Genomic DNA, 18,218 nt, shown 5'->3' on the forward strand with positions numbered 1-18,218 from the left:
CCATACGGAGACTGGTCACCATAGAGACCAGTTATATCAAACATTAACGCGCTCAATCAATAAAACCAATCACAAACTCTGTACAGGCAGCAGGGGTCTTACATGTTCTCCCTGATTGGCCTCTAAGTTGTGGTTCGGCGCTGCACAGGTTACGGGTGGTTCAGCTTCCTGTGTGGACAGCAGTGATTGACTGTGATTCACAGCTGAGAATATGGTGGAGGTGAGGTGAGCCTTCTATGCAGTATCTGATGGTGTGTGTCTTAGGACCACATGCTCGGGTTTGAGTCCATATAGAGCAGCTCAGAAACAAATTTTAATTCATGTTTTATTTGTGCAATACACGCAGCATCAGTGAAGGGAATTAAAGAATATGGAATTGTGGGATGCAAGTACAATTTCTGCACAGAGGACAGTACATCTCTGCTCGGTAGTGACATATCAGGCGATGTTTTACACAGTCAGTATTTGTGACCTCCCTTATGTGAATTGTTAGTCATTTTTTGACATCTGGACGCCACTGCATTAAAAGGCAAAAGAAAGATAAACTCGGTGTCCTCTGTTCATCTGGTAATATCTAGAGTCATCCAGCTGGGCAGAGATCCATGTCATCCATCCACAAAGCATCAATGGAAACTGGTACACTGCAAAACACTCACTGTACTGAGTGTAAGTGACCTGGAAGTGAGCTGTCTGGAGCCGCCGGGCTTTTTGAGAGAATCTTACATCCAAGTAATGCTTAGATGTAGTTTCAATGATTTCTATTCATTTATGATGGCTTTTGCACATTTAATGGCTTCTCTGCATGAAATGATTGATTTAAGAATCTCACAGATGTCTGCTCCTCACTCCTCTATATCTAGTGACCTGCCTTTCTAATACTAGGCCTTTTCCCTTTATCATAACTAACTGTTTATCCTCTGTAGGAAAATGTAGAACTATGCTTGTCTTAATTTGCTTTCACATGTATTGCTCACATTTTATTGCACCTGTTTATAGAATGCTACAGTTTTCTTCAAAAGAAATGTTACATGATGTAAAACTTTTGTACCTGCTCCACCTCTCCTTGAGTGATGGGCTGGGTCTGAAAACGGGCATTGGCCCTGCGCTGGCGGGTGTCCCCTCGGGTGCCTTCAGTGGTCTTTCCTGTAGGATGAGCGAGGCGGTTGAAGAGAGCCATCTTCTCAGCCAAGCTGAGGGTGGACAGGTCGGGCTCGTCTAGGACATGTTCCAGGCCATCTCCTTCCACCCCAGCACTGGGAGCTTGAGCTGGTTTCTGGTGTTCCTTGGTCTCCTGCTCCTGCACTGCTGAGCCCGGCTGGGAGGAGGCCTGAATACTGAGGGAGTGACAGGGGGATGTCACGGGGTGTGCAATGGGTGTCAGTCTTATATATAATATCCACTTTAAAAACTCGTTTAGACTAGGCTGTCAGCAAAACACAGCAATAAATGTCAAGTGTTTTTACTAGTGATAAAAGATCAAAATAAGAATCTTCCATCTTCCATCACCTTCCCTGCATCCTGAAAGTTGAATATAGAATTTTCAAGTATTTAAAATATAAAATATGAAGTATCTTAATTCTATAAGAGTATATAGTGTCTAAAATTAAATAGTAGATTATATCTTTGGATCTCTCTATTTCAATAATAAAACACAAAATCCAACTGATTAAGTACTTTTAAATATCCTATCACTTCTTTGAATGAGAATCTATATGAATGAAGATTTAATCAAAATGTTGTTAAATTTCAGTTTTAAATGGGATAACTATAACCTGTCTCTGTTCAAACAAACACCTGAATCATACTAACTAAACATGTAGTTTTAAAGTATCAGAAGCCAATGTATTCCTCCACTGAATATCAAACAATTGAACATGCATGCAGATACCAGCCGGATAAATAACTCCGATAACTGTGTCCGATTACAAGCACAGCAACAGAGACATAAGTAGATCAGCGCACATATGCCAGATAATCATATAATGCACTCAGATGTTTGCAGGGGTTATGGTGATCTCCCAGCAGTGCGCTAAGTTAAACCCGGGTTGGTAAACAAACTGCGGGACACGTGAACCCAGACATGCAGGGGGCTTTAACTGGCTCAACCCTTGACCTTTCCATAAGATATGTAACCTATTTCTTCACTGACATTTGTGACCTGCATGTGGGAAACGCTGCAAGAAGGAATGCTTGGAAACTGGGTATGGAAAGCACTGAATAAGCTATTGTAGCTATTGCAGCTATTGTAGCTATTGTTAACACCGGCTTCCTTCCCCTATAAGGTGCACACAGCTAAGAAGCGGCACATAAGGGGGCAGACAGAACAAAGTAAAGCGAGCTGGATGAACAGATCTGCACTGCAACCAGGAGAGGGAGATGGAGAGTAAAATGCCTCTGTGGCACATTAACATTGTTCAGAATCAGTTCAAATGAGAAATTAAGCTCATAAAAGGAAAGACTTGTCCTGCCTCAAAAACAGCAACGACAACAAAAACAAACTTTGTGTGCTTCTGACAAACTGCTGATGCATTTTGGTCTCAAGTCTTCATCAGAGCATGACATTATACATACAACAATATTGTTTGTGGTAGAGTCATTATGTTTCAATGTCAAGCAAGGGATTGCTTTGTTTTTAACTTTATTGCAAAATCTAGGGTCAATAAATCCAGCTGGTAAAATACTTTGATTCATTAAACTCAGACTAAACAAATCTATCTCTTTGTGAATCTTGTATCTCTTTGCTTTTTTAATAACAAAGAGAAATGTACCAAAAACAAAAGTAGAGGTTTTAAAAATCACATACAACAGAGACACTGTGTAGGTTAAGATATAATACAACCACATATATCCAACAGTGGTACAAAGAGCATAGACATATGCTATTTAAGTCAGTAAACAACACTTGCACACATATAGAGACACAAAGCAGCTCAGCCCTGCTGTACCTGATGCTAGTCACACTGGTGTTGACTACAGTGGGGTTGGGGACATAAGTACTGTGAATGCCCACAGGTTGTGACGATGTGGCAGGATCACTTTAAAGTGGAGGAGAAAAAGAGGTAAAGGTAAAGACAGGAGAAATTAACAATGTAAGACTTTGACAGAGGTGTCTGAAGATGCAGCAAAAAGGGAATAGGTTGAAAAGGAGAGGAATAGAAGACAAGGAAATAATATGAGTGACAAAATAAATGGAGAGAACAGGAAATCCCAGAAAGAAAAAAAAAAAGAGCAATGGTATATCCTCGACTGTATGATACAAACTACAGCTATATAAACAATATAAGACCAACCTTGAAGCATTGACCACCTCCTTGTTGGTGACGGGTTGTGTGTGTGATCGGTCCTGAACTCTTCTCAGACGTCTTTCTACGGCAGCATTTCGAGAGCGTGGTTTGGGAACACCTCCCTCTGAAGTCCTCTCCAGCTCCTGGAGGAAGATGTCAGGAAAACATCAGGACTGTTTGGTACGACCGAGGCCACGACAGAAATATATTCAGAAACACAAAAATATCCATTTGAACATCTGTGAAAAGTCAATACGCTTCTGAAATCACACATCCACCAGTGTCTGTTGTTAGCCTACACACAACTTGATCTTTTGGTATTGAGATTATCAAAATAAAACATTATTAATCTACAAATATGACTTTATTGTTTAAAAGGACATGTACCCTGAAGAGCGACCTCTTGGCAGCCACACTCATCTTAGCTCTGTCATCAAGCTTCTCTTCATCTACTGAAAAACAAGATTTTACATGGCATCAACTGTATTTAAACATCTGGATAAACATCACTGACAGGTCCTCATAAAAGAATATGTATATTGTGTGCATGAATGCAACAGATCGCACTTACCTTCGACATCCTGCAGCTGTGATGGGCTTAAACGTGACCTGCAGAAAACATGAATGCATCAAGTGTCAGCATTTAATTAATTAATACATTTTTTAATTTGAGGAACCACTGGATATTATCGTGATCTGAATGCCAACCCAGAACCATGCTCTGCCATCCAATTCAGTATATTGTTCATTGAAAATAAGGACATGAAGTGCTCCTGCGGTTTGCTACAGAGAGCCTCTCCTGTACCTATCGGACTCCAAACGCTCTGCGGAGGTGATGGGCTGGGTCCTAAACCTCTCCGACATGCGACTTTCTCCTGGAGTGATGTAGCGCCGAGGCCTCCGAGCACCCCTGTCTCGATCACTGGCGCTAGCTGGATCTACCTCCATTGCTGAGAGATCTACTTTAGTAGTCTCACTTTTGGAGTGGTGGGTCAATTAGGGCGGATTGACGAAGACAACAAAAAGGGAAAGTACAAGTACAAAAATAATATTAACAATGGTTGGTAGATTAACAGTTTACCAGAAACTCCACTCAAATTAGAAGGACAGGGCCTCACACACTGAGCACAACCTAACTGCAACCCAATTGTGAACAGCCATTACTCAATGTTAACATGCAGCAAGAGACAACTGCCAAAGGATAACTTGCAAGACCTGACTTGCATAAGTAAGTTAAGCTAAAAAAAAAAAGTATTGCAGACACTACAATAAACATGATAATGGCAGATATCACGACACTACATCTTGACACATTTCATGCCTCAGAATTATGTTCTATCAACATTCTTTTCTTGGATCATCCTTGGATTATTTGTTTGCAGCAGCTCACTAATGCAGAGTTAGACAGTTATTTAGCGATGCCACACAGAACCCATGCCATTGGACCTACAACTCAGGTTTCCGGTTGGCATTCTCCAGATAAGAGTGTCGCAGCTGTGCTACTGACACCCTGGTGTCCAGGGTGCCCATCTCGCCGTTAGCCATCACTGAAGCCGGAACGACCCTGGATTTCTCTCTGCTGGCTGCTGCCCTCTCCATACGATAGATGGCAGAATGCTGGCTTAGACCTATATCTGACATGGAGCGGGTTCGTGTTTTGGGTTTGGGCCCTCCACTCATCTCCAGGCCTCTGTGTTTGGCCTGTGGCAAATAGGCGCCCTTCTGGAGGTAGACGGCCGAGTCAAACCTCTGGTGCGCTGATAAATCCTGCTGCTGCCGCCTCTGAGGCTCAGACTCTTCATCTAGTTGGGGATCTTGTTTTCTCTGGAAGTCTTGATGCTGACTTGGAGGCTCTTGTCTTTGGAGCTCAGACTCCTGCTGTCTTTGAGGGTGTTGTTGCCTTTGAGGCTCTTGTGGCTGTCTCGAGTGTTCATATTGATGCTGCCTTTGAGAATCTTGCTGCTGAATTTGAGCACTATGTTGTCTCCTTCTGGGTTCATACTGCTGTTGCGTTGGGGGCTCTTGATGGTACACAGGCTCTGAGGATTGATGCTGCCTGTGCTGCTGGCGTACAGACGAGTGGGAAGACTGCATAGATCTAAATACCATCTCCTCTTGGCTGTCATGGCTGGAGAGATGCTCTCTTCCCCTTTCTCTGATCCTCTCAACATTTCTCTCCCTTCCCCTCTCCCTACCCCTCTCCCTCGGTCTCTCCCAATCCCAGTCTTCTTCGCCTCGACTCATCCTCCTCTGTTCTGGGCTGTAGTTTTGCCAGTCCATATCTTCATGCCGGCCCCTATGAATATCATCCACACTTCTTTCCCTTCGGCGGATCTCTGAGGGTAACACAGCTTTCCTGCTCTTTAGCAGACCCTCTGTATGGGCCTCTTCCTTCACGGCCTGTCTGGCCTCTAATCTTGCCTCCTTGTGGGCGGCATAGATTTGGTCAGAACTCACTCTCCTTCGTGGTTGTACCTCTGGAGGTCCAGGAAGTTTGGCAGTGGCCACTGGGGCAGGCATGGCCAAATATGGCTGAGAGTCCATTGTAGGGCCAGAGTGTTGGTACTCAGGGGCAGAGGAAGGGTATGCTGTTTGTCCGTGGGCAGGATGTTGGCCTGGGCTGGGCTGAGGCTGGTGAACAGTCCTTTGTTGGGTGGGTTCTGAGTGCTGTGGTGTATACTGAACAGTGTTCCCCTGAGTACGATGTCTGTGAGCCTGGTGCCTGTCTGGACTCCAGTCAGGGGGTCTCTGGACAGTTTCATCTCTTGACAATCGTTCCCTTACACGGATTCTTGGGGAAAGGAATGGATAAGGGTCACTGAGATTCCAGTACGGTATTTTCCGAACTCAAAACCCAAATCAAAAAAGAGGTGATCTAAAAGACATATACCAAACTTTATTTTTCCATGGGGCACAAAGACTAGTAAATAATTGAATAGACCAGCCACAATTTTACTATCCAGCTAAATAGTTTGAGTAGAGCAGTATGTCTAAATAATAATTGCCTAGTTGCCTAGGTGGCTGGTAAGGCCGCTTACTAAGACAGCTCAAATCTAAAAAATATTTGACTGATTTTAAATTTTGAATACTCCCAAGTTAATTTGCACTAGAAAACTTATATCACAAATCTAATCTACAAAGGCTGCTCCGAGTGCAAATTGTGAAACATATTGCACAAAGGTTTATGGCATTAGACTATCACAGGACCAACTTGAACACCTAAATCCTACACAGGGATTGCAAGAAGGTCAAATAGCAACATGACCTGGGTTTAAATTTTAGCCTTAGTTCAAACAACTCTCTCTCTCTCTGATCTCTCCGTGCCAAAAAAGTAAGCCAAACTATTTTCATCTACAACTTCTGACCTATGGTAGCTAAAGGTTGCTCTAATCTCATTGTAGACCACTAAGCCAGACATAATTGATGGGCCTCTGCTTTATCTGACATGGCATGAAGGACTTAAACAGTGCTCTTGCTACATGAGTACACACTAATACTAGCATTAGCAGCTGATAAGACCATGAAGGCAGTCATTGCCGGTGGCATGAAACCGACATTTATACCATCTAAAAAGTGATCAGAATATCCTCATCTGAGATACATAGACATGGACTTTAAATTTATAGACTTCTTATTACTTAAGTTTGCAAATGGAGAATGTAAGAGAAACTGTTGTTTATGTGTACCAATGAAGCCAAGTAAGCTTTACTTACACTCTCTAAAAAAATGTTCCATGCCTCTATGAATTTCACCTGTCCATACAGCTCAAAGGTGGGCCATGGACCTTCATCCTTTCATAGGCTATCAGCAAGACAACTATGCTATGCAGCTGGGCCACTGTCTGGCCCAGAAATACATGTACACCCAAAGACCTAAAACTTTAATGGCAAACCTTCCAGGACTCTGCAGTCAATCCAATATTTTGGGTGATCTGTTTCTCTCTACATTCCTTTCAGCACAAAATCATATCAGGTGATTAAAGACCATGCATGCAGGCGCTCAAGGGGAGATACATTCCTTATACAACAACATTGTCAAAGTCACTGACAGGGTACAAGACTCAGATGTAATTTCATAGGGGTTAACAGGCAAGAATCTGAGGAGGGGGGATGTGAGTGCAGTCTCAGCTGACAAGTGCTGAGTCAGTGAGTCTGAGACTGACTGGGTCAGGGTCTGAAGCTGACTAATGTTGTCACCCCATCAACTCCAGTTCACTAACACCACTCATCTGCTGATGAAACCCAGGCCACACACAGTCACACTAATTTAACAGGAAAGAAGGCGCGGGAGGTGCGGGGTGGGGTGGTTTGGGGGCTATTGTACTGATGACAAAGTGGTCAGTTCTGGGTACGTTCACAGAGTGTGATCTGACTTATGTGACGGAAGTAGAGTTGTATCATGAAGTGGGTCAAGTACCTCTGTCTTCCTCATGTGAGGTCTTTCGGGGACAAAGTGCTGAGTTAGCAGATATTGTGGTCCTGATTTTGGCTAAATAAAGCCCAGATGACGCCATGTTTTAAGAGGTCAAAAAGGACAGTTGGTTTTTAAGGCCTGAGATTTATATTTTTTAGAGTGGATAGAGGAATTTGAGGGGGTGAATTTCACATTTCTGTCACTAATACCAAGATTCCTTTGAGAAAGGCCCTCATGAGAAAATCCTGATTGTTTAAAGGGTGGGCATTTATTTAATTTGAAATAGCTGATCTTCAATCAATCAGTCAAACCTTATACTATATAGCACCTTTAATAAAGTTGAATGCAATTCAAAGGGCTTTACAAGTGACTGACAAATGTTGAGGATGGTAAAAATGGACTGGGAGACTGATGCAAAGCAAGATCCAAAAAACAAACAAACAGTGTTTCTGTTTTATCCTGTTTGAGCTGAAGAAAAATCTGTGACTAAAACTGATCCTTGGTTTGCCCTATAGGTAACATTATAGTGCTTGGAGGAGTGGTTGTCTATTGAATTCTCCCCTGCTTAGTTAAGAGGTAAAAACTGGTCTAAACAGGTCATGTTATTCTTACTTCATCTGTTATAAAAGAATCTTGTGGTCCACATATCAAAGGCAGCACTAGAAATGAAGATTTGTTGGTGTCAAGATTTATTCTGATGTCATTCACTACTTTTAGCAGGGCTGTGTTTGTGCTGTAATTTGTCCTAAAACCTGACGGCTTCCTATCTGTTTAAGATTTTACCACAAGTGAGTGTCACAATGACAAAACACCACAGGAAAGTAATAATAACAAACTGCAAACTTATCATTCAAAACTGACCTGTCCCTGTAAAACAGATAAAATGACAGTTCATGTCTTCTTCAAATCTTATGATGAATAAATGTTAAAATTTAAGTTATGACACTAAGTTAGGAATGAATGTTTGTCAGTTGAAAAATTTAAATCTATAAAACCCCAAACAACTGTTAAGAGGGAGACTATGCTACCAATTAATATGGGAAGTATTATTGAATGAAGTAAGAATGGGTCTGTTATAAGTTTCATTTGTTGGAAAGAGTTAGCTGCTTGTCCACCGGGAATGTGTTTCTAAAAGCGCTGGCTTAGTTATCTTATTCGTTTTTAATATGTTCCCAGCAATATTATGAAAGGTATATTCAGGTTTCACAATTTTGACCTAGATTGTTGTATTTAAGACATTTCTAACTCCTTTAATATAATATGAAAAACAGAAAAATAACAGAGTGCAAGGTACATAGTCATTAACAAAGAAATGCCTGAGTGCTGCCAGCTAAAAACACATGTACCCGGTGGACGGTGGGTATATGATAGGTCTTCACACCGATGAAATTCCCGAGTGGACAGTACCTTGAAGGCAAGCTGAAGACTGTCTGAGTGTCACTCTCTGAGTCTGTGTTGAGAGACCAGTCGCTCTTTGACAGTGCAGCCAGGCTACAGGATGATGTGGTGACAGTGTCAAACCCTGAGGGAAACTTCTGATCATTCTTTCAAGGATCAAATCAAATTGAGTTACACTGATCAGCTGAACCATAATCAGGAATATTTTCAGATGTTGAGCAGGGGGATTACAGTATTATTTAGAAGTTCTGTTTAAAATTATCATATAAGTATTTTCAATTGCTGCAGATTTATTTTTGGTGATGTCACTTCTTAATGTTCATAAATATGAACGGCATTATTTATAGGCTTTAGCTCATAGTCCAGTTACTCACTTGTCTCTCCCTTAATGTCATCAAGTTAATTTCTGACTTTAGCACTTAGCTGATGAACCAAGCTGCTGTTAGATCAGGGTTATCTCTTGGGACGAGCAGGGAAATCATATCCCCTCCAAAAACCAACACTGCAGTTTTCCCTGTCACCCCAAAGAGCCTTTCCCTGATGAGCTCCCCAGATCACCTCTCTATGTGAAACTGGAGCAGGGCAAGCATGACAGAGCTAGACTCACAGTCTAGAAAGATCCTGACTCTGGCTAAGTGGTGAAAGCAGCAGTCTAACTTCTACCTTAGCAGCCAGTCCACAGCTCAAACTGCACCAATTCATGATATTTGTCACACTAAAACATCTTGTACATACACCATTGTGATTGGACTTTCAGCAGCATGCGATGAAGTTTAATAAATCATTTTGTGTCACTCACTTTATGACAACAAACAAGATTGACCTGTGTAGAATGTTCCTGCAGGACGTTACTAGCAGTAAGTGGATTGGTGTGAATATCAGTAGGAAAACTGGGCTTCATGTGGTTTGAACTCTCTAGGACTAAATGTTCTTTAAAAATACACTGAGGACACAACATCAGATTCTTCAGGGGGCGATTACTTCATGGGCAGCATTACAAAGCGAACAGAACTACCCACAGAGGATTTTGATGACCTCTAATAATTATGTTATGGCACATCGAGGCTGTTCTCTCAGGTGTGCAAATCTGAATTCAAAATCACCATTTAGGTTCATGAGGTTTGTCAAGTAGACTTTCATCAGTTTATCTGTGTTTGATTGTCCATAAAGGACTTTGTTCTCTCCGACATATAAAAGCTTGTGATGACCTTATGACCTGACATGGTGTGTTTCTTGAATATTATAACCTACTTTTAATAAACTCACCCCTGTCTGTTGAGGATGCTCTGGGCCTGCTGCTCTATGAATAAATCCCCAGGTGAGATGCCGTAGCGAGTGGAGGGCAGGGAGGCCCGGCGTGCGGTGCGAGGAGAGTTGGGCACTGCTGCGATGCTGTAGTCCCTGGTGGAGGCGGGGCTTGGCTCCTGGTGGGTGGCGTCTTGGTGGTGTTGGGGGCTTTGTTGTTGCTGGGGCTGGGGCTGATGCTGCTCCTGGGTTCTGGGTCTTGAAGTAGCCGAGCGCTCTTGAGTCCCTCCACGCCGGTAGTTCTCCATGTTCATCACTCTTTCCCGCTCCGAAAATCTGCTCGGCATTTCTTGTGCAGGGGGAGGAACTTGGTTTGTGTGGGCAGGGCTTGATGTGTTAACAGGTGCAGGATCTGGGTGAGTCCTCATGTAAACCCTGCCCACTCCAGAGCGGTATGGCACCTTGGGCTCCCGTCCTGGTTCCTCTACTTCCTGTCTGTCTTTGTCTCGCCTGGCAGTTGTCTGCCGACCGGAGGTTTCAGGGTCTCGGCGGGACCGGTAGCGCGGTGTGTAATCTATGTCCGCCTCCTGATCAAGGAGGATGCCATACCGCTCTGACAGCTGGCGGCGGCGCTCTGCTTTGTAGCGGGCAATGCGTTCAGCCTTGGAACTGAGGCTGGTGGGGTCTGGGGGGCCAGATGACGGTGTAGAGGGGTTGGATAGCGTTACTGGGTCAACATACACCAACACTGGGTCTGGGCGGCTGCTGCCAACTCCACCTTTGAGCTGAGGTGATCTGTCTGGAGATGACACCTGCTTCTGGGGTGCCTCCAAATCCTCTCGACTGTAGCGCCTCACTGTGGTAAATAGTGGAAGTACTTAATACTTATCAACAATATTCCTTGACAACCAAGAATTATGCCAAATTCATGCCACATGGGAGTTACTATAAGATTCTCACTTGAAAATACTGGTCGTATCAACCTCCATTAACAATTATGACTGGACAATGGATTGTTTTGAAAGCCTTGGTGCTAGAGAACACTAATATGCCTCAAAAGGTAAACAAATATTTTCCATCCCATATGACACAAATGTGGCATTATTCTAGAATAAATGCACAGAAATGTATTTCAGTGGGTGAATTCACATTTGGCAAAATGCAACAACATGCAAAAACCGTCAGAATTTACTGTCACATTCATTAAAGCTGCAGGACAGATGCCCAGTATAACCACAGACGCCAAGTGTTGGCCACTGAGCAGCTCCACTGGAGGAACAAGGGGCACTTAAGTGCTCAACAATGAAAGTAAATGGGCAGACAAAGAAGTTCTCCAAAATAATAAATCCTATGGGTTAAAAATACTGACTGACAAACATAAATGAATGCCTCTCTTTACAATATCAGACACATTTCAGGAGTGTCAATCCAACTCCACTAAAGGCAGCATCGTATATCTTTGCAGTGCATCATGCCATGCTTACCCATCACACAAGGCTCACAGGGGTCTGAGGCGCGGGTGTACCGCGGTGGATCCTCCTCTAGCATTCTGTTGGCTACCAAACCACCAGGCACCAGAGCAGGAGGAACATCGCTTTCAATCCCCTCCAGACGCCGGGCTATCCTCTCCTTCCTGTCAGAGACAAAAGGCAGAGGGTAAAAGTTAATAGCTATTAAGTTAGACTGAAACTATTTAGATATGTTCATGGGAAAATTCAGTGTAGTGAGCCCTGAATATACCTGTTCATCCCCAAATCCTTTGTGACAGATCCCTCAAAGTATTTCTTCAACTCTGAAACTGATTGTTTGATCAGAAAATACAAAGTTAGTATCATAAAAATGTCAAAAGTAACTAGTAACTATTTGTGAGAGTATTTTGAGTTATATGTATGGGTAAAACCAATGCACACCCTTGGGAAGGGCAGCCAGAAGTTTGGCATCTGTATCTGAAACACTCTTGACCAAGGTGGTCTTGTCACCAAAGGAGAAGTCACTCTGAAAACTGAATGAGAAGGCAGAGTCACAAACCTGCTGTCAACATTTAAATTATTTTACTCTGGATTCCCCCTGAAAGCAAGAGACAAAGTGTTGACACTGAAAGAACAGAATCTCTAAAATGTAGCGGCTTAAAACTCATGACAAGCTGAAAGAACTCAAATAAAAAGCACATTTCAGATAAATGGTGCCTGGATTCTTATCTGAGCCTTAACTACAACTCTGCCTTAAATGACTTCTCTTAAGGAGGTGACTGCAGGTGAATCTCAGCTGGTGTCACTTCCATCAGGATCCAGCTTAGGGAACTAGGACATGAAAGCCCTGACTCTCAGCCAAGTGGAAACAGACAACCATGGCCTTCTCTTAAATCTTTACGTGTCAGCATCAACAGGTCACACAAGCTCATACAGATACACAGGTATACTGTATACATATATCCAAATATATGAATCCGCCGGTGTTACTTTTTCTGAAAACATTCACAAACGATTTCAGTTATCATTTAAGCAGATCCTCGGGGGTGTCAGTTCAGAACGTTCTTATTTTGAGGTTCTTCGTGTATAATTGGGGGGACTCTTACACTTCAGTGTCAGATAACACTAATGCAAGTACAGTATACTGGCCAGTTAAAGCTGATTTATTTAATGTTCCAATGCATCAAAAAGTTGCTGTGCATCAGAGTTTGCCTACTGTATACTAATACACAAACTGAATAAAAAGTGGTCAGAGAATATGAATGTAAGAGCTGTTCTTTATGTAGCAAATAGTGTTTTCACATTCTGATTTTTCATTCTAAACTTTATTTTTAAGACTGGATAGCTTTTTTTCTTTAACAGTGATGGCAGTATGCCTTTGTGATAGAGATCTAATGCTGAACAACCAGAGGAAACTCTGTTAATTGAATGGAAATGGGGCTTGGTGCAAAGTACTCCTGAAGGAGGTATTATGGCTCTAATGCCATGTGAACAAAAATGTGTCTTAGGATAAGCTGTTCCAGGCATCTCCAGCTTTTAATGCTTACTGTGCATGATAAGCTAAAGCACTTTAGTGAACCTATATCCTCACACATATCCCCATCTTGATGACAAAGCACATGAGAGGAATGTAAATGCTCTTAGAAAATGCAACATTTCAATTCTGTAGTTCTACTTTTTTGTCTTTAAACTTAAAAAACAGAAGGTCTTCTTCCTCACCTTAAGGTTTCTGTTGGAAACGAGGCTGAGTTACAAAGTTTGGCTGGAGCTTTAGATCCAAATCCTAAGAGAGAGAAAAAATGAGAACCAATAAATAACTTAAATTACAATTATAAGAAATTATTAGTAGTAGTCATTAGTATCTCTACGCTGACATTGGGAGTGTCGGAACTTGTCAAAGCAAAATGTACATTTCTGGGTACCTGTAGCATTTGAAGAACAATAGATCTACATAATAAAAGGATTCATATTATGTTCTTCATCCATTCCTTTTGATCAGAACACGGGACACAGGGACCTACTGGTGTGTGATTTGATTCCCACTAAGGCTGCCGATCCAATGTACAGGCTGGTGAAACTGCACAATGTCCAACAAACAACAGGTGTTTGACAGACTAGAACAGACTTCAGCTCATTCACAACTCTAATAACAAGACACCATACTTGAAAGATGATTTACAAAATCTTTCATGATCCCTAGAAAGTACAGTTCCTACAAAACTGAACTATCAAAGTCATTTTTAATAAATATTATCGCAATATTATAAACAGTCGCCAGATCATCATGTTTTGTAATTTAATGTTTAATGTTATTGAACTTTTTCACGTTTTACTACTCCTATGGCAAATTATTAGAATAAAGACAAAATGCTGAGTACTATAAACGGTTTATATGCAACTGAAAAGTAAATTAAGAGAAGTTGCTTTTCTTCTCTCAGTGTAAACACCAGCAGTGTGCCGTTCAGTTCTGACAGGAAATGTCTAACCTCGCTATGAGTCACTTGTCAAAAAAAAGTTACTCAGAAAGTTCGCATCCAGTTCCCAGCTGATAGTCGACCCTCTAACTCTCTTGTTGTAACGCAGTATTCCAGTATAGGAGACGGATCATGTTACTGCTCCAGACACGTTCAGAACCACTCTGACTTATTTTAGCCACCAAAGACTGTGTGGCAATAGAGTGGGGAACTTTTGGCAGGAGAGAAGGTATGGATGTGGAAAGGTGCGGTGTGTGACACAAAGTCCCAAAGCTCACTTGGAACTTCAAGTTCAAGGGCTCTCAGTGACTTGTGAAGTGACCTGATGAAATTCATGTTTTGATGTTTTGACCTCAGAAAGGAGAGAAGTCTGGGCTGGAGGTCATAATTTTATAACTGCTGCTGTATGGATGTGATTCTTCATCATCATGTTTGTCCTATGGATGTGAAGAACTGACCCCAAAGGAAAGATGGCAATCTATTTTCATACCCACGATCGATAAATGGCATAAACTGTAAAGCATTATTTTCAAAGCCTGTGGGACTCTTGTGGAGGTGTGTGTCCATTTATCTGCCTGTATATCTGTATGCCTGTGACTTCACTGGTCTGCTTCCTCCGATGGAAAGCCCCCTGTGCAGAGCTCAGTCTGGCTTTCCTTGGAGACGTCTGCAGGCTGTCAACAAAACAAGCAGCACAAGGCTCAAGGCTGGCAGTGCCAGAGAGCAGCTTAGGCTGCCGATGGTCCCAAAGTGAGCGTTGTGAGGAGAGGGATTTTCTATAAATATTCAGAGGTGTAAAATAGACTGCCTGAGTGAACCGGGCCCTTGCTTGCACACAATCTGTGTGGAAAGGTTGCTGGTGGAACATGACCAGCCATCTTCCACGTCGGCAGGCAATGATATAGCTTGTGATGTCTGTCAAGGGCATTTCATGTGAAGAGGCAGCAGGAAAGAGCATAAGAAATAAAGCACCAAAGGAGTGTAGTAACAATGCATTCATTTGAAGCAGCCTGTATGCTAACACCCATGCCCAGAGTAATAGATATATTTAAACCCTCTGTACCTGCTCATAAAATTGCAAATTCATTCATTTCATTAGACAGGGATGATCAGAATGAGAAATTCTAACACTCGCCATGAATCCTTGTTTTAACCACAAACAGTAAGGAAACAAAGTAAGGAGTCGACCAGGAAACTTCACAGTCTCCCCTTGCCTACTGTATAACTGACACCCACCAAACTCTGTCATTTAACTCAGCAAGGAGCTAAATTGCATTAGCCATGTCCCCCGATGAAGCAACAGAATTAAGGAAATTCAATTGGGTTAAGTTATGCTATAGCCAGATCAAGCCTTCATCTTGTACAGGCCTTACCTTGGCCACAGGGCTGCACATGGTTCACATGGTAACTAGAGATCCATGGGTTTCGAAACATGTTTGAGGAGGTGTACAGCAAAATGCCTTGCTGCTAGACTCCCCTCCAGTCAAAGCGGCGGACAGCAGGAGTGGCAGCGGTGGAGGTGCGGGCTGCTAACCGGCAAGCAGACAGGCAGTGATGAAGGTGGTGATATGACCACACACACACACACACACGGACAAGCACACAGCCACAGCAGAGTGACTGCCCTGGCTACATAGCAAACTCCAGCCTACATAGACGGGCTGTCATACAGAATGTGTGTGTCAGTGTGCATCTCAGTGTGTGTGTGTGTGTGTGTGTGCAGGCAGGGAAGAGAGAGAGAGAGAGAGAGAGAGAGAGAGACAGCGCAGCAGGGTGCTAAAGCAGCTCAGAGCCCTAATCAGATTACAGGCAGAAATTAGCCTTGATGATAAAAACTCTGGAACAGGATTGGAGGAGGGTGTCAGCAGGACTCCAGGGGGTGGTATGGGGTCTGAAGCTACTGGAAGTCAGATGGTGTCCTTAAAGCACACATCAGGCAGGCTTCAGCTAAGATGGCTGGGTGTCATCAAACTCCCAAAAACTGCAGCCAAAACTGCATTAATATTAACATTATTATGAGTTGTCAGATAGTTTGGTTGTAAAATCTTCCTCATTCTGTTTTGAAATACAGTTGGACCAGGTCGTAAAATTCACTGTACTGCTGGAAATATGATTCCTTATGCTTTTAAGGCTTTTACTGACAGCCTTGCCTTGATGCCAGTTCAACCAGTAAAAAACACTTTATTATGCTGTCACATTGCAATGTAGTAGGACAGTATTTATAATCAATTTCCTGCCATATTCTAATCTTTTCTCATTAACAGCAGCACCACTAGCTTTTTTTTTTTTTTTTTAATTTCTCCTGAGACTTTAGGTTTTAAAACGAACCTTTTTGACGGGGTTGTAGTTTATTTCAGTTTCTTTCCGTCCTCATGTTGTCCCTTTCTGTCTTCTTCTATCTTCTCACACAGGTGAGACGATTCAAATGTGCTCTGACTCTGCTTCTGCCAAAAGCTGGCCTGCACTCAGACGTGCACACATAATTACACAGAGTGGGTGCAGGCTAAATCTAATCTAAGAAACGACAAAACCCACTTGTGTAAGTCATCACATCAGGGAATGTGAGACAAGTATTAAAGTCAGAGAAGAACCCAGACTGTCACATGATTAATCACCTTCCTTCAGTTCCTAACTGCTCTATAACCAGCTCATAACTAGCATCTGACCCTTTTGGTGAAATATATAAAAACCTATATCACTGCTAAGAAGAAGGTGATAAAAAACGGCCTACCTGGCTTTTACTGTTGATTATAGCTAATCAATTAATCACTCCAAGTCTTCTTCAGTTCATCTCCCTTTGGAGTCTTCGACTGTAACATGGGGACTGACAACTAGAGCTCCTGCTGCCAAAAATGAAAAGAATTCCTTAAATCACAAAGGCAATGCAAGCCAAAAGATGTACAGAGATGTAGCCTGCTCTACTGTTAATGACAGTCTGAATGATAAAAGTTAAAGTGCACGCGTACATTAACACTGACATGTCACAAAACAAACAAGAAGACGTACTTGAGTCCAGAATGTAAGAGGATGAGCAAAGTATTTGGGATAATATGTCATTTAGCTCATTATTTATATCATACAAGTATAATGCATGGAGATGCAAGGCTTGCAGGCATTTTGTAGCAATGCACAGGGATAAAGCAGTATATTTTGTGATTCGTTGACATTAAATAGATCGGTAAACAATGGTAATATGGTACTCTGCTATTGCTCTAACTATTATACTATAAAATAAGATCTACAGTACATGATGAACAGGTGAGGGAACTCTATTCCAATCGAAAACCTATCTGAACTTCACTGGAGAGACAACCTCGTCATAAAAACCGTAAATAAAGTTATTTTGCTCTTGTACACAGTTTTGGACTCTCTTAGTCTTACTTGCTTGCACACTCACACACCTCCTCTGTGTGATGCTTTTTCTCACCCTTTCACACACAAACTCCCCCGCCCACCTTCACTAGTCTGCCTACGATCCCTGTAGACGCCCCTAATAAGGCAACATGTGTTGTGAGTGGCTGCCTCAGGGAGAGGTCACCCTGTCAGCCAGCCGGCCCGTGTTTACCACAGGATCGTCTCCGCGACTGCTCGCTGCTCTGCCTTGTTTTCTTCCCCACTCCTTCTCCCTTTCCTTCACCGGATTTGTCATCCTTGCCATCCATCTCACTCTCTCTCCTGTGGCCCTCCCCACTCATTCCTATCAACTCCCTCTCATTCCTCATCTCCCTTTCTCTCTCTTCTCCTCTCTTTCTTGCATTTCTTATGTTCATTATGTTCAGATCCCTCTCCTTCTATATTTGATTCCTCACCTGTGTCTGTCCATTTCCCACTCTATCTCTATGTTTACCTCTCCTTCCAGTGCCAACTAACAGGCCAACATCCACAGCAACAAACATGATATGTTCTTCCGTCACTCACTGGCTGCCTCATCAGTT

At 42.6% G+C, this 18,218-nt stretch overlaps 1 protein-coding gene across 11 annotated transcripts in view; it reads right to left on the bottom strand.

The window, feature by feature from the left end:
* The window catches only part of svilb (supervillin b), a 39,909-nt gene extending 23,952 nt beyond the window's left edge, over window positions 1–15,957 (bottom strand). For 2 of the 11 annotated variants that reach the window (XM_087178827.1, XM_023424477.2), the window contains exons 1-14: window positions 15,657–15,955; window positions 13,529–13,592; window positions 12,251–12,342; window positions 12,081–12,138; window positions 11,825–11,973; window positions 10,362–11,196; window positions 4,735–6,075; window positions 4,090–4,260; window positions 3,856–3,893; window positions 3,672–3,736; window positions 3,291–3,427; window positions 2,946–3,035; window positions 1,049–1,334; window positions 103–168 (exon numbers count right to left, since the gene is read on the bottom strand). In XM_087178827.1, the coding sequence (XP_087034953.1) occupies window positions 103–168; window positions 1,049–1,334; window positions 2,946–3,035; window positions 3,291–3,427; window positions 3,672–3,736; window positions 3,856–3,893; window positions 4,090–4,260; window positions 4,735–6,075; window positions 10,362–11,196; window positions 11,825–11,973; window positions 12,081–12,138; window positions 12,251–12,342; window positions 13,529–13,592; window positions 15,657–15,717 (3,453 nt within the window). In that variant the 5' untranslated portion in view covers window positions 15,718–15,955. Of the gene's footprint in view, window positions 1–102; window positions 169–1,048; window positions 1,335–2,945; window positions 3,036–3,290; window positions 3,428–3,671; window positions 3,737–3,855; window positions 3,894–4,089; window positions 4,261–4,734; window positions 6,076–10,361; window positions 11,197–11,824; window positions 11,974–12,080; window positions 12,139–12,250; window positions 12,343–13,528; window positions 13,593–15,656 lie in introns of all 11 variants that reach the window. The other 9 variants (XM_087178829.1, XM_087178825.1, XM_087178822.1 and 6 more) reach the window with 8 other exon arrangements.
* Between the last annotated feature and the right edge of the window lie 2,261 nt (window positions 15,958–18,218).

This window comes from Seriola lalandi, unplaced genomic scaffold (assembly GCF_002814215.2).
Source record: "Seriola lalandi dorsalis isolate HSWRI2012SDOR001 ecotype SW California unplaced genomic scaffold, Sedor1 jcf7180002054736, whole genome shotgun sequence".
NCBI classification, from domain to species: Eukaryota; Metazoa; Chordata; class Actinopteri; order Carangiformes; family Carangidae; genus Seriola; species Seriola lalandi.